Source organism: Oncorhynchus kisutch, linkage group LG6 (genome assembly GCF_002021735.2).
Source record: "Oncorhynchus kisutch isolate 150728-3 linkage group LG6, Okis_V2, whole genome shotgun sequence".
Classification (NCBI taxonomy): Eukaryota; Metazoa; Chordata; class Actinopteri; order Salmoniformes; family Salmonidae; genus Oncorhynchus; species Oncorhynchus kisutch.
The window spans coordinates 58,218,367-58,241,292 of NC_034179.2; the positions used below are offsets into that span (position 1 = coordinate 58,218,367).

General features: G+C 44.3%; 1 protein-coding gene across 4 annotated transcripts in view; it reads left to right on the top strand.

Annotated features, from left to right (window-relative positions):
* Positions 1-21,976, top strand: part of LOC109891858 (myotubularin-related protein 4-like) — a 143,105-nt gene extending 121,129 nt beyond the window's left edge. For all 4 annotated transcript variants that reach the window (XM_031827014.1, XM_031827011.1, XM_031827013.1 and 1 more), the window contains 9 exons: positions 5,901-6,012; positions 6,760-6,955; positions 7,216-7,401; positions 11,436-11,606; positions 11,955-12,109; positions 12,443-14,030; positions 14,175-14,285; positions 19,312-19,400; positions 19,728-21,976. In XM_031827014.1, coding sequence (XP_031682874.1) covers positions 5,901-6,012; positions 6,760-6,955; positions 7,216-7,401; positions 11,436-11,606; positions 11,955-12,109; positions 12,443-14,030; positions 14,175-14,285; positions 19,312-19,400; positions 19,728-19,905 — 2,786 coding nt within the window. In that variant the 3' untranslated portion in view covers positions 19,906-21,976. The remainder of the gene's footprint in view (positions 1-5,900; positions 6,013-6,759; positions 6,956-7,215; positions 7,402-11,435; positions 11,607-11,954; positions 12,110-12,442; positions 14,031-14,174; positions 14,286-19,311; positions 19,401-19,727) is intronic.
* Positions 21,977-22,926: the final 950 nt, after the last annotated feature.

Sequence of the window (22,926 nt, forward strand, 5' to 3'; positions counted from 1 at the left end):
AATATAATACATAAAGAAAATCTATTTAGTCTCAAATAAATAATGAAACATGCTCAATTTGGTTTAAATAATGCAAAAAAACAGTGTTGGAGAAGAGAGTAAAAGTGCAATATGTGCCATGTAAAAAAGCTAACGTTTAAGTTCCTTGCTCGGAACATATGAAAGCTGGTGGTTCAATATTCCCAGTTAAGAAGTTTTAGGTTGTAGTTATTTAAGGAATTATGACGCGTCAACGATTTCTCTCTATACCATTTGTATTTCATATACCTATTGGATGTTCTTATGGGCACTTATAGTATTGCCAGCCTAATCTCAGGAGTTGATAGGCTTGAAGTCATAAACAGCGCTGTGCTTCAAGCATTGAGAAGAGCTGCTGGCAAATGCAGGAACGTGCGGTTTGAATGAATGCTTACGAGCCTGCTGCTGCCTACCACTGCTCTATCAAATTTCAAATCATAGACTTAATTGTAATATAATAAACACAGAAATACGAGACTTTGGTCATTAATATGGTAAAATCCGGAAACTAAATAAACAAAACGTTTATTCTTTCATTGAAATACGGAACAGTTCCGTATTTTATCGAACGGGTGGCAACCCTAAGTCTAAATATTTCTGTTACATTGCACAACCTTCAATGTTATGCCATAATTATGTAAAATTCTGGTGAATTAGTTCGCAACGAGCCAGGCGGCCCAAACTGTTGCATATACCCTGACACAATTTCCCTAGTTAATATTGCCTGCTGACATAAATTTATTTTAACTAAATATGCACGTTTTAAAAAATATTCTTCTGTGTATTGATTTTAAGAAAGGCATTGATGTTTATGGTTAGGTACATTCGTGCAACGATTGTGCTTTTTTTGCAAATTGCGTTTTTATTAAATCATCCCCCGTTTGGCGAAGTAGGCTGTGATTCGATGATAAATTCCAGGCACCGCATTGATTATATGCAACGCAGGACAAGCTAGTTAAACTAGTAATGTCATCAACCATCTGTAGTTAACTAGTGATTATTTGAAGATTGATAAGTTTAATGCTAGCTAGCAACTTACCTTGGCTCCTTGCTGCACTCGCATAACAGGTAGTCAGCTTACCATGCAGTTTCCTCGTGGAATGCAATGTAATTGGCCAAAAATGCCGATAACCGATTTCAAGTTTTCATAACAATCGGCCCTAATTAATCAGCCATGCCGATTAACCTTATTCTTAAAATGTATGGATTAAAGAAAGAAAAAATACTCAATCTACACACATTAATTACCCCTTTTGCTAATAAAAAATGTATAAATACATATACATAAGTATTCAGACCCTTTACTCAGTACTTTGTTTAAGCACCTTTGGCAGCGATTACATCCTTGGGTCGTCTACAAGTTTGGCACACCTGTATTTGGGGAGTTTCTCCCATTCTTCTCTGCAGATCCGCTCAAGCTCTGTCAGGTTGGATGGGGCGCGTCGCCGCACAGCTATTTTCAGGTCTCTCCAGAGATGTTCAGTATGGGCTCTGGCTGGGCCACTCAAGGACATTCAGAAACTTGTCCCAAAGCCACTCCTGCGTTGTCTTGGCTGTGTGCTTAGGGTCGTTGTCCTGTTGGAAGGTGAACCTTCACCCCTGTCTGAGGTCCTGAGCTCTCTGGAGCAGATTTTCATCAAGGATCTCAATTCAATTCAATTCAATTCAAATGTATTTATATAGCCCTTCGTACATCAGCTGATATCTCAAAGTGCTGTACAGAAACCCAGCCTAAAACCCCAAACAGCAAGCAATGCAGGTGTAGAAGCACGGTGGCTAGGAAAAACTCACTAGAAAGGCCAAAACCTAGGAAGAAACCTAGAGAGGAACCAGGCTATGTGGGGTGGCCAGTCCTCTTCTGGCTGTGCCGGGTGGAGATTATAACAGAACATGGCAGATGTTCAAATGTTCATAAATGACCAGCATGGTCCAATAATAATAAGGCAGAACAGTTGAAACTGGAGCAGCAGCACGGCCAGGTGGACTGGGGAAAGCAAGGAGTCATCATGTCAGGTAGTCCTGAGGCATGGTCCTAGGGCTCAGGTCCTCCAAGAGAGCGAAAGAGAGAATTAGAGAGAGCACACTTAAATTCACACAGGACACCGAATAGGACAGGAGAAGTACTCCAGATATAACAAACTGACCCTAGCCCCCCGACACAAACTACTGCAGCATAAATACTGGAGGCTGAGACAGGAGGGGTCAGGAGACACTGTGGCCCCATCTGAGGACACCCCCGGACAGGGCCAAACAGGAAGGATATAACCCCACCCACTTTGCCAAAGCACAGCCCCCACACCACTAGAGGGATATCTTCAACCACCAACTTACCATCCTGAGACAAGGCCGAGTATAGCCCACAAAGATCTCCGCCACGGCACAACCCAAGGGGGGCACCAACCCAGACAGGAAGATCACATCAGTGGCTCAACCCACTCAAGTGACGCACCCCTCCTAGGGACGGTATGAAAGAGCACCAGTAAGCCAGTGACTCAGCCCCTGTAATAGGGTTAGAGGCAGAGAATCCCAGTGGAAAGTGGGGAACCGGCCAGGCAGAGACAGCAAGGGCGGTTCATTGCTCCAGAGCCTTTCTGTTCACCTTCCCACTCCTGGGCTAGACTACACTCAATCATATGGCCCACTGAAGAGATGAGTCTTCAGTAAAGACTTAAAGGTTGAGACGGAGTTTGCGTCTCTTACATGGGTAGACCATTGCATAAAAATGGAGCTCTATAGGAGAAAGCCCTGCCTCCAGCTGTTTGCTTAGACATTCTAGGGACAATTAGGAGGCCTGCGTCTTGTGACCGTAGCGTATGTGTAGGTATGTACGGCAGGACCAAATCAGAGAGATAGGTAGGAGCAAGCCCATGTAAATGCTTTGTAGGTTAGCAGTAAAACCTTGAAATCAGCCCTTGCCTTGACAGGAAGCCAGTGTAGGGAGACTAGCACTGGAGTAATATGATCACATTTTTTGGTTCTAGTCAGGATTCTAGCAGCCGTATTTAGCACTAACTGAAGTTTATTTAGTGCTTTTTCCGGGTAGCCAGAAAGTAGAGCATTGCAGTAGTCTAACCTAGAAGTGACAAAAGCATGGATACATTTTTCTGCATCATTTTTGGACAGAATGTTTCTGATTTTTGCAATGATGGAAAAAAGCTGTCCTTGAAATGGTCTTGATATGTTCTTCAAAAGAGAGATCAGGGTCAAGAGTAATGCCGAGGTCCTTCACAGTTTTATTTGAGACGACTGTACAACCATTAAGATTAATTGTCAGATTCAACAGAAAATCTCTTTGTTTCTTGGGACCTAGAACAAGCATCTCTGTTTTGTCCGAGTTTAAAAGTAGAACGTTTGCAGCCATCCACTTCCTTATGTCTGAAACACATGCTTCTAGCGAGGGCAATTTTGGGGCTTCACCGTGTTTCATTGAAATGTACAGCTGTGTGTCATCCGCATAGCAGTGAAAGTTAACATTATGTTTTCGAATAACATCCCCAAGAGGAGAAATATATAGTGAAAACAATAGTGGTCCTAAAACGGAACCTTGAGGAACACCGAAATTTACAGTTGATTTGTCAGAGGACAAACCATTCACAGAGACAAACTGATATCTTTCCGACAGATAAGATCTAAACCAGGCCAGAACTTGTCCGTGTAGACCAATTTGGGTTTCCAATCTCTCCAAAAGAATGTGGTGATCGATGGACCTTCAATGCTGCAGAAATGTTTTGGTACCCTTCCCCAGATCTGTGCCTCGACACAATCCTGTTTCAGAGCTCTACAGACAATTCCTGGTTTTTGCTCTGAAATGCACTGTCAACTGTACTTTGCTCCATTGGTCTTTCCCTCGATCCTGACTAGTCTCCCAGTCCCTGCCACTGAAAAACATCCCCACAGCATGATGCTGCCACCAACATGCTTCACCGTAGGGATGGCGCCAGGTTTCTTCCAGACGTTGCGCTTGGCATTCAGGCCAAAGAGTTCAATCTTGGTTTCATCAGACCATAGAATCTTGTTTCTCATGTCCTGAGAGTCTTTAGGTGCCTTTTGGCAAGCTCCAAGCGGGCTGTCATGTGCCTTTTACTGATGAGTGGCTTCCACCTGGCCACTCTACCATAAAGGCGTGTTTGGTGGAGTGCTGCAGAGATGGTTGTCCTCCTGGAAGGTTTTCCCATCTCCACATAGGAAGTCTCGAGTCAGAGTGAGCAAAGAACAAGGCCTTTCTCCCTCGATTGCTCAGTTTGGCCAGGCGGCCAGCTCCAGGAAGGGTCTTGGTGCTTCCAAACTTCTTCCATTTAAGAATGGAGGCCACTGTGTTCTTGGGGACCTTCAATGCTGCAGAAATGTTTTGGTACCCTTCCCCAGATCTGTGCCTCGACACAATCCTGTTTCGGAGCTCTACGGACAATTCCTGGTTTTTGCTCTGAAATGCACTGTCAACTGTGGGACCTCATATAGACAGGTGTGTGCCTTTCCAAATCATGTCCAATCAATTGAATTTACCACAGGTGGACTCCAATGAAGTTGTAGAAACATCTCAAACATGATCAATCGAAACAGGATGCACCTGAGTTCAATTTCAAAAGTTGTTTTTCTGGATGTTTTTGTTTGAATACTTATGTAGGGTCTGAATACTTATTCAATCTTTTTTTAAATGAAATACCTTATTTACATACATTTGCAACCATTTAAAAAAAAAATGTTTTGGCTTTGTCATTATGGGGTATCGTGTGTAGGTTGATGAGGATTGTTTTTTCTTTAATCCATTTTAGAATAATGCTGTAATGTAACAAAGAGGAAAACGTCAAGGGGTCTGAATACTTTCCGGTACTGTATATTGGCTAAACTCCAGTCATATTTGACAAAAATAGTGTATTATAACCACCTAGAGTCCCCCCAATCTAAGTAACATAATACAAAATCCCCATCAAAATCCGTCACTTTCAGGTAGAATCTGCCGATGTCGCACTTCCGCATCTGCGGTGAAAGGTGGCAGAACTAGAGCGGCGTTTGTCAGACCATGAGACATCCTGAAAATCCATCTTCTCACAAAACGTCTGTAGCGTCCGAACAGTTTGATCTACTATTATGACCATTCTATGGAAAGGGGAGACTCTCACGAACATGGTGGTCTCCGTGTTGCTCTTACAACCCCCCAAAAGTGTCAGGGGACTCGTCTGAAGGTAACCGGTACTGGTAAAAAATTAAAAAAATTAATGCCCAAAAGAAAGAGGTTAAATATGTGTGAGAAAAATATATATTTCCTGAGCTTTCTTAGATATAGGACAAACACTTCAAAACCTTAGGATTTTGGGGGGGGATTGTATTTTTTGCCATTTATTAATGTGTTATTCAATTATTTCACTGGGCTACAGTAGTAAAGGCCAAGTTCAATATTTTATCAAATATTTTATTTTATTTTATTTTTTATACCTTAAGGGGTCCTAAAATTCCAAATCAAATAGCTAAATGATCCATAGTATGACCATCTTAAAACAAAAGGCAGAGGCGTAACATGACATGGCCCCACACTGTGGGTCTATTTCTCCCTCTGGGAGATGCTGTCATGAGCCGCTCACATTGGTATTGTTGACATTCAGACCTGTCAATCTGTCAAATCACCTGACAGTAGCCTAGCCTGTTTTCTTTCAAGTGGATGTGTTCTGAGCTTGAGCACAACCGTAATCAATCATCTTTGCAGCTCACTCTCCCTAAGCAGTAAAGATTGTACTTGGTGTTTTATTCTGACTGATTATATTTTTGTCTTTGTGTGTCTGCAGGGTACTAATACCCCATGTGACTGAAGTTATTGTGTGTGTGTTCCTGTGTGTTTCCTAGTATTACCCTAACTGTAGTCTGAGTGATTATGTTTTTGTTTTCAGAGTACTACCCTAACTGTGAGGTGATGTTCATGGGCATGGCCAACATCCACTCCATTAGGAACAGCTTCCAGTCCCTCCGAACAGTCTGTAGCCAGATCCCTGACCCTGGGAAGTAAGTGGATCCCTCTGACCTTTCCCTCCCTCCCTCCCTCCCTCCCTCCCTCCCTCCCTCCTTCTATCCCCTTCTCCAGGCCTCAGTAAGGTTACACCACAGGGAGAAGGGGAATGCAGCCAGCCGCAATCCAGCCCCATTCCCGCTGGGCAGGCGTGTGTGTGTGTGTGTGTGTGTGTGTGTGTGTGTGTGTGTGTGTGTGTGTGTGTGTGTGTATGTGTGTGTCAAACCTGGCTTAAAATACAATTAGAAATTATTGAAATACTTGAACTGTGCTTTATTGAGCTTGTCTGTCACAATGGACGCAATAGAAGAGTCCCAAAAGGGCAAACACGCCCACCTGGCATTCTAGGTTAGGCTAAAGAAAATGCTCGAAGTACTTAAAAGATTTCAAATCATATTTGTCCCAGGTCTTTTGTGTGTGACTGTCTCCTTGCATGTAGAGAGTGCATGCCCCAACTCCCAAACTGGAATCAGTGACATCACATGATGCACACGAGGGCTTTTCTAGTGGTAGATTTCCTGGTATTCTAAAATAGGTGCTGTAGTGACCCCTTTTAAAATGACAGAGCCCATTACAGATCTAAGTCAGGGGCTTCACTTCCCGCTGCCACACCCTCCTCCCCGGTGTCCTCAGGGTTACCTCCGCTTACTCTACCCATCGTTATTTATTTACCTCCCTCAGAATGCATTCTAAAACCTCTATACCTGTTCTGATTGGTCCCACCTTGGCTTGTGTATTCCCAGCTGGCTTTCTGCTCTGGAGAGCACCCGTTGGCTGCAGCACCTATCCGTCATGCTGAAGGCTGCCACTCTAGTGTGCTCTGCGGTGGAAAGGGAGGGACGTCCTGTCCTGGTGCATTGTTCAGACGGGTGGGACCGCACCCCACAGATTGTGGCTCTTGCCAAGATCTTGCTGGACCCCTTCTATAGGACACTAGAGGTAGACACACATACACACTCATACTCACTCTCTGACACGTTCTGACCCCTGGCCCTTAGGATACTGTGGTCACTAAGACTAATAACACTGATGCAGCAAATATCAGGTTTTGTTACATTTTGATAGTGAAAGTTCATGGTATTACCAATTGTTTCGCACACCCTATTGAATTGACCCAAAACACACACACACACCTTTTTTATGCCATGGGGTGAGAAACACAACTGAACCCCCCCCCCCACCCACCCACCCATCCACAGGGTTTCCAGGTACTGGTGGAGACAGAGTGGTTGGACTACGGTCATAAGTTTGGCGATCGCTGCGGTCACCAGGAGAGTGCTGAGGATGTGAGTGAGCAGTGTCCTGTCTTCCTACAGTGGCTAGACTGTGTTCACCAGCTGCTCAAACAGTTCCCCTGCTTCTTCGAGTTCAACGAGGCATTCTTGGTATGTACAGTAGGCTACACTTACCACCTCTCCTTTTCGATTTCATTCTCTCACTTTCCTTTACCCAATCATTTTCTTCTTTCTCTTTGCCTTCACCTTCTCTCTCTTTCTACCTGCCAATTTTACTACTCTTCTGTTGGTATAAGACATGTCTTGACGATTTATTTGACGTATGTACATAAGAGGTATCAGACAGTAACCTTTGAACAAAGTATTATGTGTATTGGCCATGCTGCTGCTCCATGCTGCTGCTGCTCCAGTTTCAACTTCCACCTGACTGTGCTGCTGCTCTAGTTTCAACTGTTCTGCCTTATTATTATTCGACCATGCTGGTCATTTATGAACATTGAACATCTTGACCATGTTCTGTTATAATCTCCACCCGGCACAGCCAGAAGAGGACTGGCCACCCCACATAGCCTGGTTCCTCTCTAGGTTTCTTCCTAGGTATTGGCCTTTCTAGGGAGTTTTTCCTAGCCACCGTGCTTCTCCACCTGCATTGCTTGCTGTTTGGGGTTTTAGGCTGGGTTTCTGTACAGCACTTTGAGATATCAGCTGATGTACGAAGGGCTATATAAATAAATTTGATTTGATTTGATTTGATTTGTATTGTGTCTTAAAGTGTACATACAAATCAAATCAAATTTTATTTGTCACATACACATGGTTTGCAGATGTTAATGCAAGTGTAGCGAAATGCTTGTGCTTCTAGTTCCGACAATGCAGTAATAACCAACGAGTAATCTAACCTAACAATTCCAAAACTACTACCTTATACACACACAAGTGTAAAGGGATAAAGAATATGTACATAAAAATATATGAATGAGTGATGGTACAGAACGGCATAGGCAAGATGCAGTAGGTGGTATCGAGTACAGTATATACATATGAGATGAGTAATGTAGGGTATGTAAACAAAGTGGCATAGTTTAAAGTGGCTAGTGATACATGTATTACATAAAGATGCAGTACATGATATAGAGTACAGTATATACATATGAGATGAGTAATGTAGGGTATGTAAACATTATATTAAGTAGCATTGTTTAAAGTGGCTAGTGACATATTTTTCCATCAATTTCCATTATTAAAGTGGCTGGAGTTGAGTCAGTGTGTTGGCAGCAGCCACTCAATGTTAGTGGTGGCTGTTTAACAGTCTGATGGCCTTGAGATAGAAGCTGTTTTTCAGTCTCTCGGTCCCTGCTTTGATGCACCTGTGCTGACCTCGCCTTCTGGATGATAGCGGGGTGAACAGGCAGTGACTCAGGTGGTTGTTGTCCTTGATGATCTTTATGGCCTTCCTGTGACATCGGGTAGAGTAGTTGTCCTGGAGGGCAGGTAGTTTGCCACGGTGATGCGTTGTGCAGACCTCACTACCCTCTGGAGAGCCTTACGGTTGTGGGCGGAGCAGTTGCCATACCAGGCGGTGATACAGTCCGACAGGATGCTCTCGATCGTGCATCTGTAGAAGTTTGTGAGTGCTTTTGGTGACAAGCCGAATTTCTTCAGCCTCCTGAGGTTGAAGAGGCACTGCTGTGCCTTCTTCACGACGCTGTCTGTGTGAGTGGACCAATTCAGTTTGTCCGTGATGTGTACGCCGAGGAACTTAAAACTTACTACCCTCTCCACTACTGTCCCGTCGATGTGGATAGGGGGGTGCTCCCTCTGCTGTTTCCTGAAGTCCACAATCATATCCTTTGTTTTGTTGACGTTGAGTGTGAGGTTATTTTCCTGACACCACACTTCGAGGGCCCTCATCTCCTCCCTGTATGCCGTCTCGTCGTTGTTGGTAATCAAGCCTACCACTGTAGTGTCGTCCGCAAACCTGATGATGGAGTTGGAGGCGTGCATGGCCACGCAGTCGTGGGTGAACAGGGAGTACAGGAGAGGGCTCAGAACGCACCCCAGTGTTGAGGATCAGCGGGGTGGAGATGTTGTTACCTACCCTCACCACCTGGGGGCGGCCCGTCAGGAAGTCCAGTACCCAGTTGCACAGGGCGGGGTCGAGACCCAGGGTCTCTAGCTTGATTACGAGTTTGGAGGGTACTATGGCGTTAAATGCTGAGCTGTAGTCGATGAACAGCATTCTCACATAAGTATTCCTCTTGTCCAGATGGGTTAGGGCAGTGTGCAGTGTGGTTGCGATTGCGTCGTCTGTGGACCTATTTGGGCGGTAAGCAAATTGGAGTGGGTCTAGGGTGTCAGGTAGGGTGGAGGTGATATGGTCCTTGACTAGTCTCTCAAAACACTTCATGATGACGGAAGTGAGTGCTACGGGGTGGTAGTTGTTTAGCTCAGCTTTCTTGGGAACAGGAACAATGGTGGCCCTCTTGAAGCATGTGGGAACAGCAGACTGGGATAAGGATTGATTGAATATGTCCGTAAACACACCAGCCAGCTGGTCTGCGCATGCTCTGAGGACGCGGCTGGGGATGCCGTCTGGGCCTGCAGCCTTGCGAGGGTTAACACGTTTAAATGTTTTACTCACGCCGGCTGCAGTGAAGGAGAGTCCGCAGGTTTTGGTTGCGGGCCGTGTCAGTGGCACTGTATTGTCCTCTAAGCGGGCAAAAAAGTTATTTAGTCTGTCTGGGAGCAAGACATCCTGGTCCACGACGGGGCTGGTTCTCTTTTTGTAATCCGTGATTGACTGTAGACCCTGCCACATACCTCTTGTGTCTGAGCTGTTGAATTGCGACTCTACTTTGTCTCTATACTGACGCTTAGCTTGTTTGATTGCCTTGCGGAGGGAATAGCTACACTGTTTGTATTCGGTCATGTTTCCGGTCACCCTGCCCTGGTTAAAAGCAGTGGTTCGTGCTTTCAGTTTCATGCGAATGCTGCCATCAATCCACGGTTTCTGGTTTGGGAATGTTTTAATTGTTGCTATCGGTACGACATCGTCAATGCACTTTCTAATGAACTCGCTCACCGAATCAGCGTATTCGTCAATGTTGTTGGACGCAATGCGGAACATATCCCAATCCACGTGATCGAAGCAGTCTTAAAGCGTGGAATCAGATTGGTCGGACCAGCGTTGAACAGACCTGAGCGCGGGAGCTTCTTGTTTTAGTTTCTGTCTGTAGCCTGAGAGCAACAAAATGGAGTCGTGGTCAGCTTTTCCGAAAGGAGGGCGGGGACGGGCCTTATATGCGTCGCGGAAGTTAGAAAAACAATGATCCAGGGTTTTACCAGCCCAGTTGCGCAATCAATATGCTGATACAATTTAGGGAGTCTTGTTTTCAGATTAGCCTTGTTAAAATCCCCAGCTACAATGTATGTAGCCTCAGGATATGTGGTTTCCAGTTTGCATAGAGTCAAATAAAGTTTGTTCAGGGCCATCGATGTGTCTGCTTGGGGGGGAATATATACGGCTGTGATTATAATCGAAGAGAATTCCCTTGGTAGATAATGCGGTCGACATTTGATTGTGAGGAATTCTAAGTCAGGTGAAAAGAAGGACTTGAGTTCCTGTATGTTGTTATGATCACACCACGTCTCGTTAATCATAAGGCATACCCTCCCGCCCCTCTTCTTACCAGAAAGATGGTTGTTTCTGTCGGCGCGATGCGTGAAGAAACCAACTGGCTGCACCGACTCCGATAGCGTCTCTCGAGTGAGCCATGTTTCCGTGAAACAAAGAACGTTACAATCTCTGATGTCTCTCTGGAATGCAACCCTTGCTCGGATTTCATCTACCTTGTTGTCAAGAGACTGGACATTGGCGAGTAGTATGCTAGGGAGCGGTGCGCAATGTGCCCGTCTCCGGAGCCTGACCAGAAGACCGCTTCGTTTGCCTCTTTTACGACGTCGTTGTTTTGGGTCGCCGGCTGGGATCCGATCCATCTCTGTCGGCGCCGGAAGTCTCAGTATTGTGTCTCAGTATTGTGTGCTGTGCAAGGACTAAGAAAAAGCCATTGTAAAGGCATTGTAAAACTATATATACCTTTGTTCTCTTTGTTAAGAGTGTACTGTTGTAGGTATTGTAAGGAATGTTTGTAGCGGCTAACTGTGTTGTGTTCCTCTCCTCCCAGGTCAAGCTGGTTCAGCACACATACTCGTGCCTGTACGGGACGTTCCTGTGTAACAACGGGCGGGAGAGAGAGGCCCGCAACATCTACAAACGCACCTGCTCCATCTGGTCTCTGCTCCGCACCGGCAACAAGAACTTCCAGAACTTCCTTTATATTCCCTGTCATGAGATGGTAACCTACCTCTACGGTCACGTTTTTCTTCTGTTCTATCCTAGCCACATTATCTCCTCCCCTCTTCTCCATTTTCACATTGAGGCACAAGGTGCCAATCTTTCCCATATCCAATACACTTCTGATGACGCCCAGGATCATAGTGTGTCGGTAATGAGTGGAGCTTTTTGATACTTTTGTTGACCTTTAAAAGAAAGGAAAGATGCTCTCATCCAAATATTCACGATTAATTCATAAAAAATTATATCGGCACCATTTGTATGGATTTACTGAGACAAAACCTAATTTATGTGTTTGTCTTTTATTGACCACTGCCCCCTGGTCCTCTCCTCCCTGTCCCGTGTCCAGGTGCTGCAGCCGGTGTGCCACACCCGGGCCCTGCAGCTGTGGACGGCCGTCTACTTGCCCACCTCCTCCCCCTGCACCGCTGCCGAGGACGCCATGGAGCTCTACCTGTGCCCCTGCGCACAGGGAGATGAGCTCACCTCACAATCTCTCGACAGGTGGGGCTATCCCTTACCCACTCACTCCATTCATCCATCTCAGTCTCTAGTCATCAATACAGCCCATTAGCGTTTTCGTAAGACCATTTACTTAATTTTATCTCAAGCCATCGTCGACCTACTTGTATTCCTTGTATTGCTCTGAGCTCTCTCTTCTCAAGGCGTATTAAATAAGGAGGCAACAGGCTTGTGGTGAAAACTGAAGATGGGCTTGGTTCACTATCTTACATCTTGTTGCTCAGATCCAGCCTGGTCTCTAGTGGTACAGAAGGAAGCTCACAGATGAGGGAAGCTCCGTCAACTTGAGATTGGTATTTGTTCCCCTTTGTGCAGGCTTCCTAAGTCTCGCTCCATGGACAACCTGGTGTCGGCCTGTGAGAACGGGATGGCCCTCACCCGCACCTCCAGCGACCCCAACCTCAACAAGCACTGCCAGGAGGGCCGTACTGCCCATGGCTTGGAGCCTATGGCTGCTATAGGAAGAGGGGCTGAACCCGATAGCCCCGAGGACGTCAGCCCTGACACGGGATTGGACGACAATGACTCGGAGGTGGAGCCTGTCACTCCGACTCCTCCTACCACACCCTTGGAGATGGAGCCAAGGGAAGAGGGCTTTGAGGAGGAGGAGTTGAGAGAGGAGATTTGTCTGACGACACAACCTCTGCCCTACCTGCCCCTCCCCCCCGTCACTCTGGAGAAGGGCTTCCCCCACCCCACCACTCTCCCCCTGCCCACACCCATTCTCCTCCATTCCCTCCCCCAGACCACCAGCCCCCATTGCCCTCCACCTCCCTTGCCACAACAGGCGGCTGACAGCCGCTACAGGACTGCTGAGGTCACTACCCACCCTGCCCGGGCAGCAGAAGCATGCCTACCTTCCCCACCTGCTTGGAAGGGCCCACTACCGGCAGCTGTTCTGAATGGGCCTATCACCAATGGCCTCCAGAACAGCCACTCAGTGTCTGCAGAGCTGCCGGCCCTCGAGCAGCTAGTTACTCTATTCTCTATGGCCATGGAAGACTCCACAGAGACCCTCACAGACAAAGCAGAGGCCCCACCAACACTGCCCCAGAGCAGGAGAGAAAGTCTGTGCCAGACCCAGGCCCCAGAGTGGGCCTTACCCCAGGCCCAGACCCAGGCCCAGGCCCAGGGAGTGGAGAGAGAAGGGAAGAGGACAGAGATTGTAAGTGGTAGAGAGCTGGTGCCTCTGAGAGAATGTGTAGTAGCAGTACCAACAGTAGCAATGGCCTCCGCATCTACAGTGCCCCCTGTTGACAACAGCCAGGTAGTGGCAGTGCGACACCCGGTCTCCCAGAGCCAACTGAGTGTCAGTGAGGAGCTGTCTCTCCTGGGCTCCCACTGGGAGAGTGTCCAGGGCCTGGTCCAGTCTGGCCTCCCAGCCAATCTCTCCTCAGGTCTCTGTCGGGCCCTCCAGCCCACCGCCTACCAGAGTCGACGCCTGGCTGGCAAGCTGCTCCGTGCCCAGGGCATAGCCGTGTCCAACGGGTTGCCTAACGGGGGTTCGCAGTGCTGCCGCAGGGAGAAGGAGGAAAGGGTCCGTGGCCCGGCCCCAGCCAGCTCCAGCCCAGTCCAGTCAGGGTCAGGCTGGCTCTCTGCAGTCAGAAGCAGCTCAGGCTATGCTGCCATCTGCAGCCAAACCAGCACCAGCACTCCACCCACCTCTTCAACCCGCCAGTTCTTACCAGCCTCTCCCTTCTCCCCGCCCTCCCCGGCCTACCTGGATGATGACGGGCTGCCGGTGCCCATGGACGCGGTGCAGCAGCGTCTCAGGCAGATCGAGGCGGGATATAAACAGGAAGTGGAAGTGCTGAGGAGACAGGTGCGCCAGCTGCAGATGAGGCTGGAGAGACAGTACGGCATGCCGCCCTCTGAGCCTGACGTCGACTACGAGGACGACATTGTGAGTAACTCTCACATGTAGACTATAAACAGTAACCCAGTGTTGATAGTAACCCAGTATTATTACTGTACTGTGAAATTTTGACATATGTCTCTTGCTCTCAACCTGTCTCCCTCCCTCTCATATTGACCTGTCTGTTCCCAGACGTGTTTGCGTGAGTCAGACGACAGTGACGAGGAGGAAAGTCTGTCGGATCACAGCGAGGACTGCTTCTCCGAGGGCAGCTGGGACAGAGTGGAGCAGAAGGACACAGAGGTCAGCGTCCCTCATAGTCTGCTTCAGGTTTCTCTCTCTCTCTACTGCTTATATATAACCCTATACTACACCTGTATACTACAGCCTCTCCTCTCCCACTCATCTTTCCACCTTTCTGCCCCAGATACGTACAGTGCCTTCAGAAAGTGTTCATATCCCTTGACTTATTCCAAATGTTCTTATTACAGCCTGAATTCAAAATGGATAAAAATAAATACTAATAATTCACCCATCTACACACAATACCTTAAATGTCAAAGTGAAAACATATTTTTAGACATTTTTGCTCATTTATTATAAATTAAATACAGAAATATCTCATTTACAGTACATCAGTTTTCACACGCCTGAGTCAATACTTTGTAGAAGCACCTTTGACAGCAATTACTACTGTGAGTCTAAGCGCTTTCCACACCCGGATTGTGCAAGATTTGCCCATTATTCTTTTCAAAAATGTTCAAGCTCTGTCAAATTAGTTGTTGATCATTGCTAGACAACCATTTTCAGATCTTTCAAAACTTGCCATAGATTTTCAAGTAGAAGTCAAAACTGTAACTCGGACACTCGTGAATATTCACTGACTTCTTGGTAAGTAACTTCAGTGTAGATTTGGCCTGTACTTAGCTCCCTACCATTTTTTTTATCCTAAGAAACTCCCCAGTCCTTAACGATTACAAGCATACTCATAACATGATGCAGCCGCCACTATAATTGAAAATACCGAGAGTGGTACTCAGTAATGTTTAATTGGATTTCCCAAAAACATAACACTTTGTATTAAGGACAAAAAGTTAATTGCTTTGCCAATTTATTTGCAGTATTATGTTAGTGCCTTGTTGCAAACAGGATGCATGTTTTGGAATATTTTTATTCTGTACAGGCTTCCTTTTTTCGCTCTCAATTAATCAATTCAAATTTATTTATATAGCCCTTCTTACATCAGCTGATATATCAAAGTGCTGTACGGAAACCCATCCTAAAACCCCAAACAGCAAGCAATGCCGGTGTAGAAGCACGGTGGCTAGGAAAAACTCCCTAGAAAGGCCAAAACCTAGGAAGAAACCTAGAGAGGAACCAGGCTATGAGGGGCAGCCAGTCCTCTTCACATTATCTGATGTAACAATCTGTAGCTAGTTCTCTTGGCTTCCAGAACACAAAAACTAAAGTGAACGTCACCCTTTCTATTTGTTAATCTTAAATAAAAATAGCAAAACTAAAGAAAATATTAAAAATGTTAGTCTCTAAACAAGTGAAATTACATTTTTCAAAATGTATATGTTTTTGTGGTGTGCCACATTCCATGTTGTATTTGTTGAGCCGACGTTTCATATTCGGTTCCACGCATTACAAACTGATTTAGGATCAGCTCTTCCATCACAGCCCAAACCTTCAGGCACATCAGAAACAATAAGACCGAACCTGGAACAGAATTTCTAACAAGCGCTAACAAAAGTAATTGTTTTGTGCGGAAGCACAATGTGTCGCGGAGAGTTGCTGTGAAATAACCTATATTGGTGGTTAATAAGTAGAGTTAAACAGTATGATAGACAAAGTATCCTTGTTATCAGGTAGGCTACATTTCACAATCAAATTCCCGAGGCATTGTAATCGCTCCAAGTACCAAGCGTAACGAAGAAGGCTATCTATCACCTACAAGGCAATAACATTTTTTTTTTTACATTTCAATCTCTCACCCACTAATTAGGCTAGTATTTATGGAGTAACTACAATGTTGTTGATCCTTGCCTCAGTTTTCTCCTATCACAGCCATTAAACTATGTAACTAGTGAAATCCCTGAACCCTTTCCTTCCTCTACGGTAACCGAGTTAGGAAGGACCCTTGTGTCTTTGTAATGACTGAGTGTATTGATATTCCATCCAAAGTGTAATTAATAACTTCACTATGCTCAAAGGAATATTCAGTATCTGTTTTTTTTCTTTTTTGCCATCTACCAATAGGTGACCTTCTTTGCAAGGCATTGGAAAACCTGTCTGGTCTTTGGTTGAAACTGTGTTGGAAAATTCTTCATTGCTTGACTGAAGGACCTTACAGATAATTGTATGTGTGGGGTACAGAGATGAGATAGTCGTTCAAAAATCATGTTAACCCTGTAATGTTGATGTCCGTGCACCCGTGAAAATCCAATTAGCATAATAAAAACATCCCTGTAAAATCCATCAGTTTAAACACTATTATTGCACAGAGAGTCCATACAACTTTATTATGTGACTTGTTAAGCACATCTTTACTCCTGAACTTATTTAGGCTTGCCATAACAAAGGGGTTGAATACGTATTGACTCAAGACATTTGTGACTCACAACCTGGATTTGGTCTTATGTAGCAAAATGTCAAATTGTGTTTTTTACATTGATAAAAGTGGAGACTACAAAATGGTAAATCATACACTCCATTTTTTGAGGAACAATGGGAAAGTAATCTGCTTTGAAAGTTGTTAAACTTGTAAACTCACTTTTGAGAAAATGGCCTTCTCTTTGCTCCTCTTTGTCTACACCCATTCAGCATCGTTCACACCCTCTTAAGCTTTAGTTCCACACATTTGTTTACCTCTGGATAACATGAAAATAGCCTAACCAGCTCTGCTGGCAACAATTTCAGCTAGCATTAGGCTCTAACTAGCAAAGCAAACGGTTCTGGGATACGAATAATAACGTCATACGCGTAGCGTTAGCTAGGGAGCCAGACAGCTAATGTTAGCTAGCTAGCTAACAGTACACTTTAGCTTGAAATGAAACTACATTCTGTCAAAATTATAAACATGTAACATATGAAAATGTAGCTATCTAGACTATCTTACCTGTATACATCATCATGCATGATGGACGTGTCTCCCTGTCACGGATGCCATGCCACGGTTTCCCTTAGTTTGAAGATGTAATCCGGAAACAGGTATTTTCTCCATCTCTTTAGCTATCATACTCTAATTCCACTGATTTCAAAACTCGATCCTCCAGAAAGTGGAGAGCAACACTTATGCAGCTCCACTACACAATATATTTTTTTAAAGCCGTGCTCAACAGGATTACCAACAAAAACTGACCAGCTCAAATAGACATAAGCCATCTATATGGCAGAACAATCCTAACTCCTCTCTCGGCATGTCCAGCCCACTCATTATCTCAGCCAGTCATGGCTAGTGAGAAGGTTGCTGGCTTTTTCTGTGGCTTAACCAACATGGCTTGGAATGTAACATTTGTATTCATATTTAAAGATGGCATACAAGTTTCTTATTAAGGAAAATGAAAGTTCACATGTTCCAGAAGGCATTTCTGCCAAAATTTTGCATTTAGATTTTTTTTAAATCAAATAAAAATCAAATGGCTGTCTGTGAAGTCGTGACTTGCGACATACGCCTAGTTTCCTGAAACAGGTCACATTTCAGCTTTTCATTTTTTATTAATTTGTAAACATGTTGAAAAACAGAATTTCACATTGACATTATGGGGTATAGTGTGTAGGCCAGTGACAAAACAAACTCTGTTTAACATGTTATGGCTGCAATCCCGATACCGGGATCGATATGACAACTACCAGTGAAAATAGAGGGTGCCAAAATTCAAACCACAGAAATCTCATAATTACAATTCCTAAAACATACATGTGTCTAATATCATTTTAAATCTATTTTCGTTGTTAATCCCACCAAAGTGTCCGATTTCAAATAGGCTTTTCAGTGAAAGCACTACAAACGATTATGTTAGGTCTCCACCAAACCACAATAAGCACATTTTCCAGCAAATTATAGCCTTCACAAAAACCAGAAATAAATATAAAATGAATCACTAACCTTGAATTATCTTCATCAGATGACACTCATAGGACTTCATGTTACACAATACATGCATGTTTTGTTTGATAAAGTTCATATTTATATCAAACAAATCTGAGTTTACATTGGCGCGTTAGATTCACCAGTTCCAAAAACATCAAGTGATTTTGCATAGCCACATCATTCAACAGAAATACTCATCATAAATGTAGATAATAATATAGTTATACACATGGAATTATAGATATACCTCTCCTTAATGTCAGATTTCAAAAAAACTTTACGGAAAAAGAAATGCATGCAATAATCTGAGACGGAGCTCAATTTAAAAACACCACAGCCGCAAAGATGGCGTCAACATAAACAAGAAATTACATGATAAATATTCTCTTACCTTTGATGATCTACATCAGAAAGCACTCCAGGAATCCCAGGTTCACAATAAATGTTTGTTTTGTTCGAAAATGTCCGTTATTTTATGTGCTAAAGCCTTCTTTTGTTAGAGCGTTTGGTATACATATCCAAACGCTAATTCTGGTCAGCGTTATATCAGACAAAAACATTTAAAGAAACATTTAAAACTAAGTACAGAATCAATCATTAGGATGTTTTTAACATATAGCTTCAATAAAGTTCCAACCGGAGTATTCCTTCTTGTCTTCGTGAGCAATGGAACACAAGTGACTACCATGAGGAAAAAGTGGGATCACAAAATGGCTGCTTGATGGACAGCTGATATATTCTGCTCTCATTCACTCCCACAACAACATAGAAGCCTCATTATAATTTCTATTGATGGTTGACATCTAGTTGAACCCCTAGGAAGTGCAACATAATTCATATCTCAAGGGGATTTCATTGGGGACTGGTGAATACATACAAGCTCAGATTTCTGACTTCCTGTTTTGATTTCAACTCAGGATTTTGCCTGCCATATGAGTTCTGTTATACTCACAGACATCATTCAAACAGTTTTAGAAACTTCAGAGTGTTTTCTATCCAATACTATTAATAAAATGCAAATATTAGCAACTATGACTGAGGAGCAGGCCGTTTGATATGGGCACCTTTTCATCCAAGCTACTCAATTACTGCCCCTGCAGCCATAAAAAAGTTAATCCATTTAAATTCAGGCTGTAACACAACAAAATGTGGAGAATGTCAAAGGGTGTGAATATTTTCTGAAGGCACTGTATGTGTCACACACTGTTCTAAAATAAATGCGTGTGTCTGCAGGTCACCAGGTGGGTGCCCGATCACATGGCCTCCCATTGTTTCAACTGTGACTGTGAGTTCTGGATGGCCAAGCGACGACATCACTGCAGGTTTGTTTAGCTTTACCATTGACCACTAATGTATACATTAATCAAGAAGCCAAAATGTAAAGTGTAGGATAATAAACATAGCATAAACCTTCAACGCACAGCAGATTTTATACCACACCAACCGTGATTTGAGATTTAAAAAATACTTACCAGTCTTACGACATCCCTTGCGTCTTTAGTGAATCTAGTTGCAGATATCAGCTGTTTTGAAGAAAGTTGGTTGTTTTTCCTACCTTAGTTGAATGCATTCTCAGGATAGGAGCATCTGCCAAATGACTCAAATGTGAATCTAGTTGTTGACTCTGTTTGCCCTTTTCCCTCCTCTAGGAACTGTGGCAATGTGTTCTGTAAAGACTGCTGCCACCTGAAGCTGCCCATCCCAGACCAGCAGCTGTATGACCCTGTCTTAGTGTGTAACGTCTGCTATGACCTGCTGCTGGAGGCTAGGAACAGAGAGATCTGCAGCCAGCAGCTCAAGAAGCCCATCGCCACAGCCTCCAGCTGAGAGACAGGAGAGAAAGCCCCTTACTGAGTGTCCCAGTCCTGGCTCAGTCTGGCCTGGCCTAGTTCAGTTTGGCCCGGTTAGGACCTGGATCAGCACCTTCTTGGATCAGCTTGAGCCATGTGCCCTGCTCCTTACTACCCTAACATGGTCTGGTCTTGGCTGTGTGGGAAGATGAGGAGGACTTGTGGTTGCTCTGTGGCAGGGAGGCGAAGCTTGAGAATGGAGAGAGGCCACTGACCACTGGGGATGAGAGACTGACTGAGGAGTGGAAGAAGATAGAGGATGACAGTGAATTAACTGAGTGAGGGAGATGGATGAGGAAGAGTTGTTATGGAGGCTATCCCACTGAGTTGTGAACCCCTTTTGTCTAACACATTTCCAGCGTGGAAGGAAGGCTGCAGCAGCCTGCTGTCCTGCCCTGGGGCTATTGTTCTCCACTGGTGCCTCAGATACCCCCTGATGCCCCATGCCACCCCCCTGCTCCTGTAGCTCCATCTCAAACCTACCTGAATGTCCTCCCCCATTCTAGAGCATCCCTCTCACACACACACACACACACACACACACACACACACACACACACACACACACACACACACACACACACACACACACACCTACTCGTCTCCAATGACAATCTCTCGCCCTCCCAAGTGTTGGGGACTCCAAAGCCTTTACCTGTTAAATGGAGGCAGATGACAACTTTAACAAGAAAAAGAAAAAATGCTGCTACAGTATTTAAGTCTAATTTTGTATTCTTATTCTTTTGTGCACTGCAAGCTGTTTGTGTATTTAAGGGAATTTGAGACCAAACTCGAGCGAAAGGGAGAAATCTGCTGTTTTACTTGCTGTTGTATCTTTTTGTGGAGCTTGAATGTAAATGTTAGAAATGAAATGGACAAGTGTGTTGGAGTAACTGGAAGACTGACGGTAATATTTGATTATGCGGTAACACTTGACACCCAGCAACAGTTGTGACATATATTGTGTTATTTTATGGCTGGTTATGACACCTACATAAGAGTAAAAACACACAAAAACCTACCACAGTAGTTATTTTATGGCTGGTTATGACACCTACATAAGAGTAAAAACACACAAAACCTACCACAGTAGTTATTTTATGGCTGGTTGTGATGTTATGTATATTTTTTTAAGTTGACTATATTTAATGAACATTTTAATTTCGCACACATTGATGTCAGACATGCACCTAACCCAATGCTGATGACTGGATGAATTCAGGAGAAGATTTCAGGAGCAGGACAAAGACACCCTCTTTTTGACTGATTTAAAGGGGATGTAAAATGAGCCTATCTGGCTTATATGATTATGATGTCATAATGCTTCTTGACAGTGTCATAAAGTGTATTTTCTCAGTCCAAGTAAAGTGACACAGGGTGGCCGTAATGCTTCATGACAGTGATGATGATGAAAAATAACACGACTGTAAAGAATTAATTACAACCTCAAAGGTTTCAAGAAACAAACATTCAAACGAAAGGAAACATCTTGTCAGGGAAAAAATGAGTTTTTTTTTTTTTTAGTTGTGACACTTATGTAGGTGTCATAACCAGTCAACAAATAACGAAACAGATGTCACAACAGGTGTAAATATATGGGTCATGACAGTGTTATGACCATGTTATGACAAGTGTTACCGTTTATGTTAATGCACATTAGGTGGGTTGTGTAATTTTTCATTCCTGCAATGTGTCATTTAAAAAGAATAATAATATGCACAGTTAATGTGGTTCTGCTTTCATCAATGCTATTCTCAAGTCCTGTCACAACTGTTTTAACATTAGAGGTACCCCACTATTTGTATCGAGAAAGGTTTATAACAGATAAATAATTGTCGTTCGGACATGCACCTGATCAGAGGAGTCTTAAAAAATGATAATAGAATGGCTAACCATCCAGACAAGGAAAGTTGTTTCCGCGTTTCCAAATAGAGGGTTTTATGCAATGTTGTCATAGAGTATGACTTGAAAGATCACTAGAAAGAACTTGATGGCTGTTAGCTGATGGGAGAGGAAGGGAATGGAGGGATGGAGGGATGGAGGGAGGGATGGAGGGAGGGAGGGAGGGAGGGAGGGAGGGAGGGAGGGAGGGAGGGAGGGAGGGAGGGAGGGAGGGAGGGAGGGAGGGAGGGAGGGAGGGAGGGAGGGAGGGAGGGAGGGAGGGAGGGAGGGAGGGAGGGAGGGGTTTTGAATAATGGAGTATACAGTACCATTCAAGTTTGGACACACCTACTCACCTACTCATTCAATGGTTTTTCTTTTTTTTTTTACTATTTTCTATATTGTAGAATAATAGTAAAGACATCAAAACTATTAAATAACACATATGGAATCATGTTGTATCCAAAAAAGTGTTAAACAAATCCAAATATATTTATATTTGATTCTTCAAAGTTGCCACCTTTTGCTTTGATGACAGCTTTGCATGCTCTTGACATTCTCTCAACCAGCTTCACCTGGAATTATTTTCCAACAAATGCTGAGCACTTGTTTGCTGCTTTTCCTTCACTCTGTGGTCCAACTCATAGTAAAACCATCTCAATTGGGTTGAGGCTGAGTGATTGTGGAGGCCAGGTCATCTGACACAGCACTCCATCACTCTCCTTCTTGGTCAAATAGCCCTTACACAGCCTGGAGGTGTGTTGGGTCATTGTCCTGTTGAAAAACAAATGATAGTCCCACTAAGCGCAAACCAGATGGGATGGCTTATCGCTGCAGAATGCTTGTGGTAGCCATGCTGGTTAAGTATGCCTTGAATTCTAAATAAATCACAGACAGTGTTACCAACAAAGCACCCCGACACACCTCCCCTCCATGCTTCATGGTGGGAACCACACATGCGGAGATCATCCGTTCACCTTCTCTGCGTCTCACAAAGACACGGCGGTTGGAACCCAAAATCTCAAATTTAGACTCATCAGACCGAAGGACAGATTTCCACCATTCTAATGTCCATTGCTCGTGATTCTAGACCCAAGCAAGTCTCTTCTTATTATTG